This window comes from Plectropomus leopardus, chromosome 19, assembly GCF_008729295.1.
Source record: "Plectropomus leopardus isolate mb chromosome 19, YSFRI_Pleo_2.0, whole genome shotgun sequence".
In the NCBI taxonomy this organism is placed as follows: domain Eukaryota; kingdom Metazoa; phylum Chordata; class Actinopteri; order Perciformes; family Serranidae; genus Plectropomus; species Plectropomus leopardus.
The window spans coordinates 10,572,447-10,588,259 of NC_056481.1; the positions used below are offsets into that span (position 1 = coordinate 10,572,447).

Here is a 15,813-nt window from a genome sequence, read left to right on the forward strand (position 1 = left end):
TGTTTAAATTTACAACAGATATAAACACGTTTAACGCCTGGTACAAAAAACGTTCTTTTGTCTCTATAGCTAATTTTCCCATTCACATGAACTTTAAGGTGGGGAGTGAATTTGTATGTAACTCACCTGTTTAAATTTTGATAACGTTTAAAGTTATGCACAATGATGGACATGGCCCATTTGAGTGACAGGTGGAGTGGCAGGTGAATGACAAATGGTGTAACAGGTGGTGTAACCTCACGTAGGTGTAGGTATATTTGTAGCTGTCGCTAATTCACTGTGTTTTCAGTTCATGAAAATTAATTGATATATTTTAGTCACCTAAAAATGTCTATTATATCTATCCATCTGTCTATCTGTCATCAGTAAGTCAATCAATTATTAATCAGAATTTATTTGTGTAGCACTTTTCATACAAACAAAACTGTGACACAAGTGGTTCATACAATGAAACAAACACATGAATAAAAAAAAAGCAAGACTTAGTAATTAACATTAAAATAAGGGAACACCTTAAAACCAGGAGCTGATTAAAGATAAGATAAAGACAAAATAAATAAGTAAATAAAATAACAAAAGTAATAGTAATATACATAAATAAATATTCTAAGATAAGAGGAAAAGGGATAAATGAAAGAATAAAGCACAAAGTAGAACAATTACTAAATATGTTAAAAATAATAAAAATGACATAGCATATAAAACAGTAAAACAGACTAAAATGTAGCCAAATAAATAAAAAGTCAATAAATTAAAAGTTCAGTTAAAAGCCAGAATAAAAAGGTCTTGTTCTGTGTTTGGTTGCACTAAAAGACTGTGTAATGCAGCGTTTATCGAACCTCTCCTCGAGTACCACTTGTCCTGCATGTTTTGGATCTCCGCCTGCTGCAACACAGCTGAATTCAATGATCAGCTCGTTATCAAGCAGCTCCAGGAGTTCATAACGAGCTGTTCATTTGAATGAGCTGTGTTGGAGCAGCGAGAGATCAAAAACATGCAGGACTACTGGTACTCGAGGAGAGGTTTGGGAAGTGCTGGTATAAGGAGGTGCATATTCTGTTTTTCCAGTAAGTAGGCTACATTTTGTTTTTTATTAGCAGAAATTAGCATTATATTAGCATTATCACAGTTAACCATAGCTGTAAATGCGCCGTGCTAACCAAGCAGACAGCTAGCGTCAGGGTTAGCTCCGCCCCGTCATCCAGTTGGTAGGCTACATTTTGTTAATAATGATTTTAAGCCTGTTTTCGCTAGCAAAAATAGAATTAAATTAGTATCGTCACAGTTAACCATATCTGTAAATGCTAGAAACCAAGCTAGCAGCTAAGATAAGGGTTAGCTCCACCCTTTTGTCCACATATGATCACTTCTGGCTCCAAAATGCCAAGACTTGAAGTGTAAAAACAATGCTTTAACGCAGCCAGGCTAGCTGTTTCCAGCTGTTTTCAGTCTTTGTGCTAAGCTAAGCTAATTACAAGGCTGACTCCTCATTTCTTTTGTTTTTCTAAAAACAAGCTAAATCTCCAAACTTTGGACAGTGGCTGTATGTGTCACAATAAAACAAGTTTTTTTAAAATGTAAATGTAATGTAATGTTCAAATCAATGACTTTGAAAAATGAGGACTTTGGACACTTAAAATGAACTTTTATAAAAGCCTTGTGATACAAATGTCTTTTCTAGATTTATTGTAAGACGACACTGAGTCAGCCAGCCTGATCCCCTCAGCGTATTCACGCTCAGTACACCAGGCCCTCAAAGGAAAAGTCACCTTCAGACAAATCTTTTAGGGGGGAACAGCCTGGAGGGTTTGGCTTGATCTCAGGCCGCTCACCGGCTTATTCGACAACGGTTCTGACACATAGCTGTGCATCAGACCCAACAGGGCACTTAAAGATTTAAGTCTGTTCTGAAAATTCCCATAAAATCCACGAAAGGGTTTTGTTTGTTTTAATTAACCCTGTCGAAACCGTATTCATCGTCACTTTTCTTGTGCTGCTTGCAGATGCCTTTCACAAGCATTTAAACCTTTGCACCTTGAGAAAATTAGTTTGATTTCTTTTTTTAGAAACATGGGGGGAAAAAGGCAATGAGCATTATGGCAAGAGATGTTCTGAAAATTGCAAGATTTTGTAGATTTAGAAAATTATTTTTTTAATAAGCTAGGTAAAAATGTCCAGAAACTATTTGTAATTATCATAATTGCATATTTAACATTATGTTTAAGAATTATTGTTATTCTTAAGCACTTTTTTAGGTATTTTTTTTAGTTTTTAGGGTTTTTTTTCTTTTGCAAATTTTCAGTTAATTTTAGTAACCTTTTACAAATTTCAGAGACAACAATTAATTGATCCCCAGGAGAGAGAATTAGCTGACACAGCACCAGATAAACAGAACAGCTATAGATAGAAAAGGACGCAGCAGAATTAAGGGTTAAAGGAGAACTACAACATCAATCAAAAATGGATACAGATGCGTAAAACTGTTGGTTGGTGGATATTGGTTTAGTTGATCAAGAAGAACAGCATTTGACAGAACATAGGCTATATGTTATTATCTTGACAAACGCTATTATACATCCACCATTTAAGATTTTCTTTTAAAGTACTGTATAAATGAATGTCATCTGCAAAAGGTCAAAGTTTTACAGTGATAGCAATGAATTACATGCCTGAGTGGGAAATATAATCTCTTTTTGTCGTTGAGTCATTATTTTTTGGCTGTTAAGCAGTTGGTTACACCGCAGTTTCTAGCTTTTATTATTTATTTGAACTTCAAGATCAAAGTACAGATAAATCAATCAAGCGAGCGCACAGAATTTGTGGTGAATAAAAATCGTCATAAAATTACCTAAATTCAATTAAACCCTGAGTTGAAAAAAGGCCTTAAAGGTTTTTTGTTATGATAATTTGCTTTTCAAACTCATCTATTCAACACAAGAGCTGAATCTATTTGAATTGCAAAAATCACACTCACATTTAAAGTGTCATTCATGGCGCGTAGCAAAGTTTCTGTTATCTTTCTCCATAATATATGCTCTTCTGAATTCTCATTAAACATAAGTGCAAGAGCACATTTCCTCTATTGTGTTGCATAAGATGAATTATTAAATCCATTAATGCAAATTTATTTTCTTTCCAGGATGACTACATCAAAAACATGGAGGAGAACATGGGCTCTGATGAAAGTAAGTCTGGCTTAATCTGATTAGAAACGATTTTTCTCTGGACACATGAGGACGGCTGTGTGGTTTCATTTGAAGCGTAGTGTGTTTTCCACTTAGAGCCCGAGTGTTGGCTTTTGTACTTTATGCAGAGACGGTTTGCAAAGACTTTCAATATTTAAATGGCTTTACTTAACGGCCAGTTTTACCACAAAGAGAAAAAAAGGCTTCTGTGCTTCAGATTCTACCAGTATAATCAATGCTAAGTGCTGTCTGCCTTTATACATCTGCTCTAGACAATGAAACAGTGCGGCGCACATTATCGAAGTGCTGGCTTTTCTTAATTGCAGCAGTTGTCTGAGGTCGTCCGGCGTGTGGTGAGCGCTGGTCTGGAGTGTCAGAGCTTGTGGAGGGTGAGAACACAGTTGTGATTCAGGAAAGGAGAGTCTGAGCCTTCAGTCAGATCCATTAGTTTGAAAAGCCTGCTATAATTGCCTTTGTTGCTGAGGGCTCAACTCAGCACTCCCACCAGGCTCCATTTACCTCCATGGGGTCTGTTTCTTGTCGAGAAAAAAAAATCTCACTGTTGGAAAATCAGCTGTGGAGGAGGAGAGACTATGTGAGACTGTGAACAGCTCTTTGATATTTCAGTCAAACTGTCTTTTTGTATTCAACTGAAATGAAAAAAAATATTTAAAAAGCATTAAGAAAGTGCAAGTATTTTATTATCTTCCAAATTTTGTCAAAAAGAAGTGATGGTATTGAGCCAAGCATTTGAGACATTCAATACTGTGTCTTCCCAGGGGACAATGTTCTGTATGCTGGCTGTATGAAGCGTATAAATCCCCAGAAAACTGCTGATGTTGTTGTGTCCTCACAAACAAAAGTTTAAAGCCCAACACTCGCTATAAAATGCTTGTAGAGATGCCACTAGAAGACGTCAACCCAATTCCCAGATAAATGTTGGCATTGTTTGTTTCTGCAAACCAAAAATATAGCCTCTTTTCCACTGCACAAAAAAACCTACTAACACCTGCTAACATCTGGCTTTTTAATATAATGGGAAAGATTATAATGGGCATTCAAAACCAGGTCAAATGACAGTTGCCACAGGTATTTATCGGCTCCGGCTCTGATCAGCATTGATGGTAACACAACAACCAGGTAAACGTGCTAAGTTTAGCCTTCGAACAGGCGAGATGCAATGACACAAATTACCATCTGTCTCCACCAATGCAGCACTCAAACATCAATCCAATTTAATCTGCACCAAGTTTGAAAGAGAGACATAATAAGAGAAAGATGCATAAAAAGAGGTAACCGCCACAAAGTTTTCATAGGCCTCCATCCATGTTGCTTCCACTGTTTACATGGTCTCCTGCCTGCCCGTAATGTCGATTGTGACACACCAAAACAACCCCCGCACACACATGCTCATCTGCTGCAGACCTGTGTACAGAGCTCTGGTCTACTGGCAATAGGAAAGAAGTCTGTTTTTAGTGGGTTTACTCATGTTTAAAAAATGTGCGTATACATGCTCATTTTGGTGGAAAAGGGTTATATGTTACATTTGTGCCTTATTATGTAGCTATAACGAAACTTAGTATTCCTTCATGTTTCAATGACAGTGTTAATGTGTGGTGAGGTTTAGGCACAAAAAACACTTGGTTATGATTAGGAAATGATCATGTTTTGGCTGAAAATACCTGGTTTTGGGAGAACTATCTCATCTGGAAAGGCAGCAGTGCCTCTTTACAAGCACTTTTCATGGCATTACCTCCAGTGGAAACACAGTGAGGGTAGCTAAAAAAAATACCTACATTTTATGGCTAAAAAGCCACCATAAACACAGTGAAGGGTCACTAAAAAGCTGCTGGAAACAAAGCAATGACTCGCTAAAAAAACAACAATTTGTTGTTTGTTGATCTCGAACAGTGGTGCAGTGGTCTTCAGCCTGGCAAACACGCCATCCACCAGTCAGCTCATATACTATGTAACTTTAGAGAACTTTATATGATACATGTAAATGAAAGTGTAATGTAACTATAGTTTGCAGAAATGTATAATACCAATGTTTTCTTCCAGCATTTGGGCTGAGCACATTGTACCTGGGATAATGTGGTTTAACCGAGAACCGATTTTTTATAATACAGCGGATCAGATGACTACTTGTTTGTGAAGAACATCGCTTTATGATGAACCCACAGATAATTATCACACAGCTCTCTCTGCAGACTGTTTTAGTATCTTTCAGATCATTAATTTTCTATGACCTGCAACTCCACTGTTTTCATTCACTCTCATTGTTCCCATCATTACCGTTTTCAGAGAAAAAGTGAGAAACTCCCTGTACATTAAAGCTGTCAAGCACCAAAGGGAAGACAGTCCAAGTACACAACTAGCTGGGGAAGCATTTAGCAGCTATAGCAGCAGAGATTTAGTTGGTGTAATTGTTGTAACTAGGTGTGTTAATAAGCAATTGTTTGCTATCATATTTGCCATATCAAACTGAGCTTCAAAAGTGGCCAGTTTGTTATTGTAGGTTTGTGTTGCAGATCCTTAAAGCGAAGTTTCAACTGCTCAGATCATTTTAACATTTTATATAATTAATATAGCTTACTTTTGTTCTAACATGAGGTGTTAAAAGCATGTGTTTAATTATCTGGCATACTAAGGAGAGAAAATTAGCACCTGTTGATTAGTGTAAAGGAAAAAATGCATGAATAAAAGTATATTTAAGTATATAATTGTAAAATAACACAAAGCTTTAAGTAACTGTGGTTAGGGAAAACAACATTTATTCTGATTTTGTTGTGTTATTTCAAAATATGATAAATTCAGTAATAATCAGTGTTATTTGATCATTAGAAATACTAGTACCCTAGAAATGTGGCAACATAATCCACAGGAGATATTGTCTTAATTATTTCCCACCAAATTAATTAACCCTTTTAAAACCTGCGCAAATTTGACTGATTATAAAACAGGCAAAGAAGGCAATGACTGAGAAATTAGCAAGACATTTGTAAAAACTACAAGAAAATTTCCTGAACATTAGCTAAAAAAACAAACAAAAACAAATAAATAAACAAGTAAATAACTGCTTAAAATTATAATAATTCTGTAAAATAATTTAAATATATATTTCTGATAATTAGAAACATATTTATTTGGAAAATCTTCCCTTACTTTTAAATAATAATTTTCTACTTATATCTTGCAATGTGCAGGACACGTCCTGCCAAGTTGCTCATTGCCTTTTCCCCATTTTTTAAAAAGAAATCAAACCAATTTGCTCTCAGTTAAATGGTTTAAATACTCATGAAAGGCACCTAAATACAGCACAAGAATAGTGATGTAACTCTAGGTTTCAATGTGTTAAAAAGGATAAACAGGAAATTCAAAAGAACTGTAACTTAAACTTTACTGTAGAAAAATTATACAGTAACTACAGTAACAGAAATATTTGACTACAGTTCAGCTCATTTTGAGCAACAATCATACTTTAACTGATTTAACTGCTGTTCAGTTGCTAACCCTTATGTGTGGAGGTAATGACGCATTAATCATTTTACACCTCAGTTTATAAAGATATCTTTCATACATGTTTTAGAGCGTTAGCAGTGTGTTCGGGCTGAGAGTAGAGTGTGGGAGGTCGGCTGTAGCGCCACACCCACACGGCCTCACTTAAAAGACGTTGAACATTTGCCTCAAAGGAGGAAGATGTGAGAAGAAGCAGCTCCAGACGTTATCCCACTCGTCTGTTTTTACAACAGGGGGAATAACTAATGTAGTCTCAAGAAAACGCCTCGCTTGCTGTAGTGTGGGCGATGTTCATTTGAATACCATTGATTTCGTCCCCGTCCCAACTCCCACTGGGACTAATTCTGCAGAGTTAATTGATCAGAGCCCTCTTCATTGCAAATTTAACAAGACAGCAGAAACTCCGACAAGGTGTACCTGCGAGCCCCGGATAGAACAAAAGACCTAACAGGAGACTTCAGACACCTCTGGAGCTTTAGTAAGTGAGCTGATTAAGACGTCAGCTCAGCTCTGCAGAGTGTTTGAGGGCCATTTCAAAACAATAAGGTCCCCGCTGCTCTGATTCAACTGAGGGGCTGCCAAATTTGACCTTGACATCCTTTGTTTTAGCCGATGAATTAAACTTCTCTCATGCCTTGAGAAAAGTTTTGACTGTGGCTGTGATTATTCTTCCATTTGTACAACAACTGTGGGAAATTATTCAGATGTAATGCGTTATAAAAGGAATTAGAGGTGAGCTTGCGTGGTGCATCCTCTATAATTATAAGTAAATCATTTCATAGCTCCATTGTGGTTGAGTAAAAGCTGCAGGCTGCTTTAACACAGCGACCACCAATTAAATCAAAGGGTATAAAAGAGTCTTCTAAGATGACAGTAATTGCAAATCCAGTTGAAACTAATTTACTTAAAGCCTGTCTCTCTCATGCTCTTAATATTCATCACAGCTAAATCTTTTCAGTTTCAGACATGTGCTCCTACTCCTTGGCAGGTCTTTTACGGATTTTCTTTTTTCTGTCCCGAACCTTCAAAGTACTTTATTAAATGCACTCTGACAATTTGAATGTAGAACAAATTGATGAGGCTCTTTGACGGAGGATCCTGTCCAATTGCAAGCTGTCATGCTCAGTAGAGAAGTCGCAGACAACAGGGCAAAGAAAGCTGATTGTGGATGAGCATGCAGCCGTGTTATATTAGTTTTTGATGGCTGCGTAATAATAATAATAATCTCTGAGAGATTGGACACAGGCTCGGTGCAGTCCCATCGCCTTTGTTGACATGATTACAGGCAGATTTAAAACCCATAATGGCCTTTACACGTCCCAGCCCTGCACTGAATTCTCAATGCAGCATAATGTAAACAACCACCAGCAGAGTGAGCGAGGTGGAAAAAACATTTGATCTTTAATGCAAATTAAATCTTGTGTTTGGATTTCATTTTCAGTATGTAGGAGTTGTATAAGGATACCGTGTGAGGGACGTGTTGGGTCTTAAGCTGTTGCTTAGAGGCAGACTGGATATTTTGAAATGCTCAACATGGGAACAACGAGAGAGCAGCACATCATCATCTGAAACTATGCTGAAAACACAGAGCTTTGTTTCTATGGGAACATACAGTAAAGCTATTAACAAGTATATTTTAAAGTGACTACTAACACATTGCTTTTATGTGTATATTTTGATGAAAAACTCCTTAATTGTGAGGCGTGGGAGCAAATTTCTTTTTAGATAAAAACTGTCCTGAGATCATTTTTGTTATGATTTGGCACTATATGAATGCAAGTGACTTGACTTGACTCACTGGATGTGTAAAAAAATACAAGGTTTGCTTGGTTATGTTAATAGCTAATAACTTGTCATTGTTGAGTTTACAGCTTTATTTTGAGTTATTTTTTTAATTTTAAGAAAAACCACCAAAAATTCAATTCAAACTTCACAAAATTTGGACTTTTAAAAAAATTGTCTGTCTTTGTTGATTCCAGTTTTTCTGTTATTGGTATTGTTTTTTTTTTTACATAAACCACTTAAACTCTTGAATGTATCATGCAGTTGCACCGTATGTAGATGACACATGCATATAAAGTATCAACGATTCTGCAAACCTTGATGATATTTTCTCTAGAGGTGGAACTGCACAATTTAAATAGCTATGAAATAATTCAAAATGATACTCTCAGACACAAAATATACTCCAAAAATTAAGATTAGCCAATGGGAGTATTTATACTATTCATCCTTGATGCGAAGTCATGATATTCCTGGACAAGAATTAAATATGCATCTACTGTTTTGTCTCACTGAATGAGTATATTTCATCCAGATTCAGATCCACATTTTCTATTGTGAAACTAACACATAAAGAGGACTGTAGAGCCTTGATACCAGTGTGTGCCCCCTGAGTGCTTTCTAGTTTTATTTGATTCTTCCTCATATATTCAGACTGCACAGTGCACGGCTCACTGCACAGTCTGCAGCTGTGGCTTCTGTGTGAGTGGACAGCAGGTATAGCAACCGCTCCATGACTGAAGAATAATAAAATGTCACAGAAGAAAGTGGTAATAGTTAAAGGTATATTACACCACTAAAAAAAACCCATACAGTTCTGTTCCCTGCCCCCATAAAAGTATATGGTCCACGACAGGAACCGTTGTTAAAGATATGAAAAGTTAAACCTCTGAAAGAAACCACCAATAAAATGCACCATGACAGCCTCTGTAAGATAAACCAGAAAAAAGCCCGAGGAAAACCTGAGTGATGAGTTTCACCCGAGGGGACTGATGTGAGATGTGAAAGTAGGAGAAGCCTTTGCTCTCTTTATTGTAAAGAAATAGTCAAAATGAGAGGTATGGTGACAGTTTGGGGAGGTTTTATGTCTGAAATCAAGGAGAAATAGCTGCGGTACACTCCGGATGTTTTTGCAGCCACAGGGATTAAATCATCACGGAGCAGAATACCGGTTTGAACAGATGAGGTGAATAAAGGTCAAGTGGTCACAAAATCTTTTGTATGGAACAAATTTGACGTTTTGTTCAGCTGCCTGTCTTCGAGCTTCTCTGATGAACCGAAGTGCTGCGTCTTTTTATGAGTTGGATGTTAGAGCAGAACTTAAACAGAAAACTATGGAAATATGAAGACATCCTGCTATGTTTAAAGGTACCTGCACCCAGTCTAATAATGCTGCTTGCCCTGGCAGTGTTGACAACATGCTCTATCCACACCTTGTGCAGCAGTGATGTAGTGTGGCGCTTTATGTTTTTTTACTTGTTATCCAGCTCCTGGTTGTGACTTCAAAGATATTTTCTTGATCCTACAGATATCTTTTTCTTCTGCCTGCCCAGAATGATAAAATGTTTTCCCGGGGCAAAACTAATGTTGCAGGTCCAATATTTCCACAGACCACAATAGCTGTCGTGCTGTGCTCTCTCTTTGGTGAAAGAGAGAGTCTTTGGTGAGTTTCAGACTCCTGATAACATTAAAGTCAATTACACTTTTGGTTAGCCTTCTCTGCAATTTTAGCTATTTATTTTTTTAAAAAAGTGCTGTAGCAAAGATAGTAACATTGTCTATGTTTTGATCTACTAAATTTTGGCAATGATTTAGACGGCTGAAGAAGACTCATTTAACAAAACACAAATCAATGTAAAAGCTAAAATATAACCCATATGTTGGCTGTGATAGCTCAAACCGTATAAAAAATATCAAAGGGCTGGTTTCATACCAAGTCTTGACACCCATGCTAAGTTTGAATGGTGTTCGTATGATAAGGTGAGATGAAGTGTGACGTCAAAGATTTTGTATCATTTTGTACGTGGAAATGCATCTCTTGACAGAGGGATGAAAATGGCACAGCAGAAATGGCAGAAAAATTCAATTTTTAGGGGTTTTTTTTTTTTGGTTGTATTCCACTTAGAAAAACTATGGAAATAGAGCTGTATCACATTCATCGATCTGTTAGTTATTTTTTTTCTTATTCCCTGCTAATTCCCTGTGGCACAGGGCATATGGTCTATGTCATATGGAGAAGTTTTGCAAACACATCGGCGATCACGGGTTCTTATAGGAATGAATGGCGTTTGGGTTGACTTGCATATGTACACAGAGCTATGTGAAAACGAGGCCTTGGTTCTAGGCCAACGAAGGGTTGGTGCCTCTCTTGAACCAGTTGAGATCCAGTTCTTTGACTGTCGAAATGCAAAGAACTGGTTTAAGGTTAGGAGCTGGATCCGGCATTCACTCCCGAGTCAAATAACTTTGCATTAGTCACAGGTATTTATCATCTCCATCTCCAATTGACTTCAACCAGCAGTCATTTTAGCCTCTGTACTGGCGCATTGCAATGATGAAGCTCCATAAAATACCATCCATCACTGTCCAAGCAGTGCTTGAACATCGTGTACGCTGCTTTGTTCTACTGGCAATGGGAAAGAGGTCTATTCTCTATAGTGGGTTTTCTATTGTTACACGCTCTCATTAGGATGGCTAAGGGATATACTTTTCTCCCAACAAACAAATCAGGAGGACCAAACTCATAACCTCCATAATAAAAATGCATTGTGGATCTCAAGCTAGGAAGCTCTGAGTGCTGCAGGTCTTGGGCTCTTTATGAACTCCAGTCACCAGCTTAGTTTCTTACTCGGTCTTATAAAACAAAAGCACCACAGGCGCACGGCTTCCTACCAGTATTTTTGGATTCCCTCAGAGCTGTCATGTCATCCATTGTTCCCTCGTACCTCCCCGCTGCAGCATCAAAGTATCACCTAGTCTCCGGATTTGCTGGAATTTGGCTGGCAGCCACCTCGTCTGTTGACCGTGTTGACTACAAAGCAGCTGCTCAAAGCTGACTCAGGATTTCACAGCTTAAATTTCTCTCACCAACCGCCGCTTGCCACTCACTCTTAAATTTATCTGAGCCTGTGAGTTTTCCGAGGCCTCTCCGGCAAGGCGGCAAATGGGCTGGGACGGTGTGACATCCAGTTTCGGATGGCATTGACCACAGGCTGCGGAAGGTGGAGGACACAGTGCTATTTCCATCTCGGTCTATCAGTGGAAAAGAGGTTGGCATTGAGGAGTTCAACTCTCAAAAGATAGAGTGAGATGCTGGGGAGTGAGGGAGGAAGATATAAAGAAAGGGAACGTAGGAGACAAAGATGGTGTGTGTGTGTGTGTGTGTGTGTGTGTGTGTGTGTGTGTGTGTGTGTGTGTGTGTGCGAGAGAGAAAAGGCGAGACGGGGAGAGACAGTGATAAGTTGACACGGGGGAAGTGAGATGTGACAAGCTGAGAGAAAGAGATGCTCAATCAGTGCTGTCAGGCTCTCTGGCAATCACAGACAGCCGTTGGAGACTGCAGGCAGCGCTATTGACGACAGGCTGCCTCGCTAATGACAGCGAGGCGTCCATGTTTTCAGGAGTGCTGACTATAAAATCAATGGACTCATTTGTGCACACTGCTAGAATATTTTTCATTACACATTTCATGATCTTTATTGCACAAACCCGTTTTGAGAGGAGAGGACGGAAGATCATTTTAAAAAGGTGTAAATATGCTGATTTGATTATGCAGCACATAAAATAGCTGCTTTGCTCTGTTTTTCTTTTGCTATCAATCTGTTGAACACGTGCTCCTTGTCAAAAGACGGATAAAAACACAGCCGGAAGCTCTGTATTTTTCTCCAGGACGTGACAAAAATAGCGAATTCGAGCAAAAACACCTCAGCTATGATTGACACCTCTGGTGATTTTCACTGTTGTTATTTTTGTGCATGCAGCCGTGGACACCACCAAGGACCCGTGCCAGAATGTGAAGTGCAGCCGCCATAAGGTGTGCGTCGCTCAGGGCTACCAGAGGGCCATGTGTGTCAATCGCAAGAAACTGGAGCACAGGTAGGTGGAGTCTGAAACTCAGAGGGAGGCTTCTTTTGTGTTAACAAGACATACTGTCGCTGTTTGGAAGATTTCTACACGGACAGGACAGACTTTTTTGTGGCGTTGGTGTCAACAGATATTAGCTGTGCGTCAGTTAAAAGCCTTTCGGTGTTTGGTTGCGAGAGCTATTGATTAAACTTAGCACAGGGCCTGAGCGTGTCATGAGTCAGGAGTGATGTCATTTCAGCTCCAACATGCAGAGCAATGACTAATTAACAGTGTGGATAGAAGGTGGTAAAACTGAAAACACACTGTAATAGAAGCAAATTATGCCCATGAAAAAATAATTTTATAGCTATCAAATACCTGATTTTAGGCACTGACAGGCCAGTGGGAAGTTCTGAAATTTCCCTGGTGAACTGGTCTTGTGAGGGCCGGCCTTTTTTTCCCCAACAACGGCATTGTATTATCTTTTTTTAACACCTTATTTTGAAAACAAGACATTGCCATGCGTGTATTCTTAACTTCACTTAGTCCACTGCTCGCCCTCTGCTTCAGCTTGATCTCGACTGAATATATCTATCGTAGGTGTCTCGAGTGCCTTGCGTGAGCACGTGTGTCCATCGTGCTCCTGTGGATAGAGTTTGCTTGTTCTAATGTAGTTCTGTGTTTAAACACTGTTGACTGTTTTTCAATATTTCAAATCATTCTGAAAAGCAGGCTATTAAAGGTCCAATTTAGAGGTATATGAGTCTTAGTTTTAGGGGGTCATAAGCTAATTAAAAAATATAGCTGTGAATATTGTATTCCATTTCTGCCAATATCTTCCCCCAAATCCAACACAATGGACCTCAAAGTCACATTAGGTGTCAGGTGATCATTACATTAACTCAGCTTGGATTTTTTGCTTTCTGTACATGGGGGCAGAAAACCTTAGAAAAATAATTTAATCATTTTACATATTTGCCTAACATTAACAATACAAATTAAGTGTCAGTTTGAATTTGGTGTATCAAATTGGGGCTGCTTGACAGCAGATTCACAGGCTGCTTTTTGTCGCCAGTCCCCCTTTTCCTAATTTTGAAATTGAATCAGTACTGAATACTTAATGTTTGTATTTATGAAATATTAAGCTTAGTTTATGTCTTGAACTATAGTGTCTAAATTTGGCTAAGCCAAATTTACTTGAATTCTTCTTGAATTTTTAGAATTTTTGAACCCTAGAAATTAAGTATTGGAAATTGCATCACTTGAAATTTTATACCTTTCAAATTCCAATAGTTGGTTTTCAAAATAAAATATTCCAGTGCTTTATATTATGTGTTTATGTGGTTTCATCATTATTTTCAGTAGCGGCTGGACTTCAAACTCGGGTATTTAGTTGCTCACAAGATCTCCGTGGCCGTGTCTTTACACGGCTACAGCTGAAATCATAACAGGAATGCTCAGCAAGAAGACACAGAAGAAAGAGATGCAGTCTTAATGGGTAACAGTGTCAAGGGTACATACCATATGTTTAATTAATGCTTAACTAATACATGACTCATCATGATCTAATGCATGATGTATCATGCAGCTTTAATTGAAAATGAAGCCACCATCACTTAGTTTAATTACTTAAAACCACACGGATCATCAGTTTGTGAACTCATGCATTTATGTAGTTAAGACTAAAACTAGCATGTCATCAAATCAGATGTAAACCAATGAAAGTTGACAAAATCTTCTCAGCTCAGTGCATCTAATAATCCTCCCCACCAGATTCTTATGTTTGTGCACGACATACAGTATGAAACTGGCTGTGAGGAGAAATATTAATCAGCTGCCTACAGTATCGCTGAAGTGTCAACAAACTGTTGCCCAAACCACCATCGCAAAGATAAAATCTAATATACACAAACATTTTCAGCTAATAAACAATGAATATAATAACCCACACAATTTCTTTGTATCTTGTTTAACATTTTAAGCTGCTGCAGTTATATAACACATTTTAAAGCTGCTTTAATCAATACTGTAATATTAAAGTTACTCACCTGGCATTGATAAATTATTTTTACGTAATTTCCGTATTTACTAATTTCTTGTTATTTTTGGGGCCATTGCTTGTTAATGTGCTCACCCCCCTTGTCCCATGTTTTCTTTAAAATACGTCCAGCCAATTTGCTATGGTATCAAAGGGTTAAGATGTGGGCAGTTCTGATCTATGGTGTTTTAAACATTTTTGGAGCCTGTGGAAGTTTCCAAAATTATTTATTTGCTGTGCTGTTTACTTTTTATTGACCCTAGCATGACACTGATGTGCAGAAAACACAAATTTAGTTATTATTTGTAAAAAGGAAACTAAAGATGCTAAGTACATATTACTGTCTGTCACTAAGCAACTGTTTTTACGTCTCAAACCACTAAACATAAAGAACACTGTAAACCTGACCCCACCCCAACAGAAAGTAACACTTTACTGAACTACCCTTGTTGATCATAGTGAGTTGTTGGAGTTGAAACCATGAAGGCCAAAGCATATAGAAAATACATTAACATTTTGGTCAATGTGATACTGTTATTTATAGTAAAGGCTCCTACCATCACAAAGACCCTTTAGTTTTCGTGGTAAACCTTGCTGAAAAGCATTTATCGGTTCCCTCACCCATTCATTCCACTTTGACTGGAAAACAAATGAGCAGGGTTGCAGTCTGAAAAGAATTAATGGAGTGAATTATTACTACCTGCAAAGTCTATCTGCTGCGACAGGCGTTTATCTTTTTCAATAAAGTGCTTCATTTACAGAGTCACTCCAGAGATGAGAGAGACTGTGTCGAATAATGGGTAATAAGCACGAACGCAACAGCACTAAACCATCCTAGCATCATTAAGTAGCAGCCTCAGAAGTCGCACTGTGGAGCCTAATGCTTGTGCTCACTGAACATGAAGTCAATCACCGTGTAAGAGGAAAGAAAGCGGGGGGGGATTTTACGAAGCAGTGTATTCAAATATTATCAGCCATTGCAGACAATTTTGGTTTTATTTACCCAAGATCGTAGATATCTACCTATGAGATTTTTATTGCCAGCCTGTCACAGTGAAAGTGAGTTTAAAAAATTCAACAGCAATGTGTCTTCCCCAAACAGTGCACTGTTACATTACATTTGTTTTGCAGATCCTTTTGTTCAAAGCGACTTACAATAAGTGCATTCAAACCTGACAGGAACAAGAGCAAGATGTCATCAGAAAATGGAAGTGCATCCCTCTC

At 38.0% G+C, this 15,813-nt stretch overlaps 1 protein-coding gene across 1 annotated transcript in view; it reads left to right on the plus strand.

Moving 5' to 3' along the window:
• Positions 1-15,813, plus strand: part of LOC121959274 (testican-2-like) — a 55,560-nt gene that overhangs the window by 25,730 nt on the left and 14,017 nt on the right. Inside the window, exons 3-4 of the mRNA XM_042508515.1 lie at positions 3,140-3,185; positions 12,467-12,581. Of these exons, the coding sequence (XP_042364449.1) occupies positions 3,140-3,185; positions 12,467-12,581 (161 nt within the window). The remainder of the gene's footprint in view (positions 1-3,139; positions 3,186-12,466; positions 12,582-15,813) is intronic.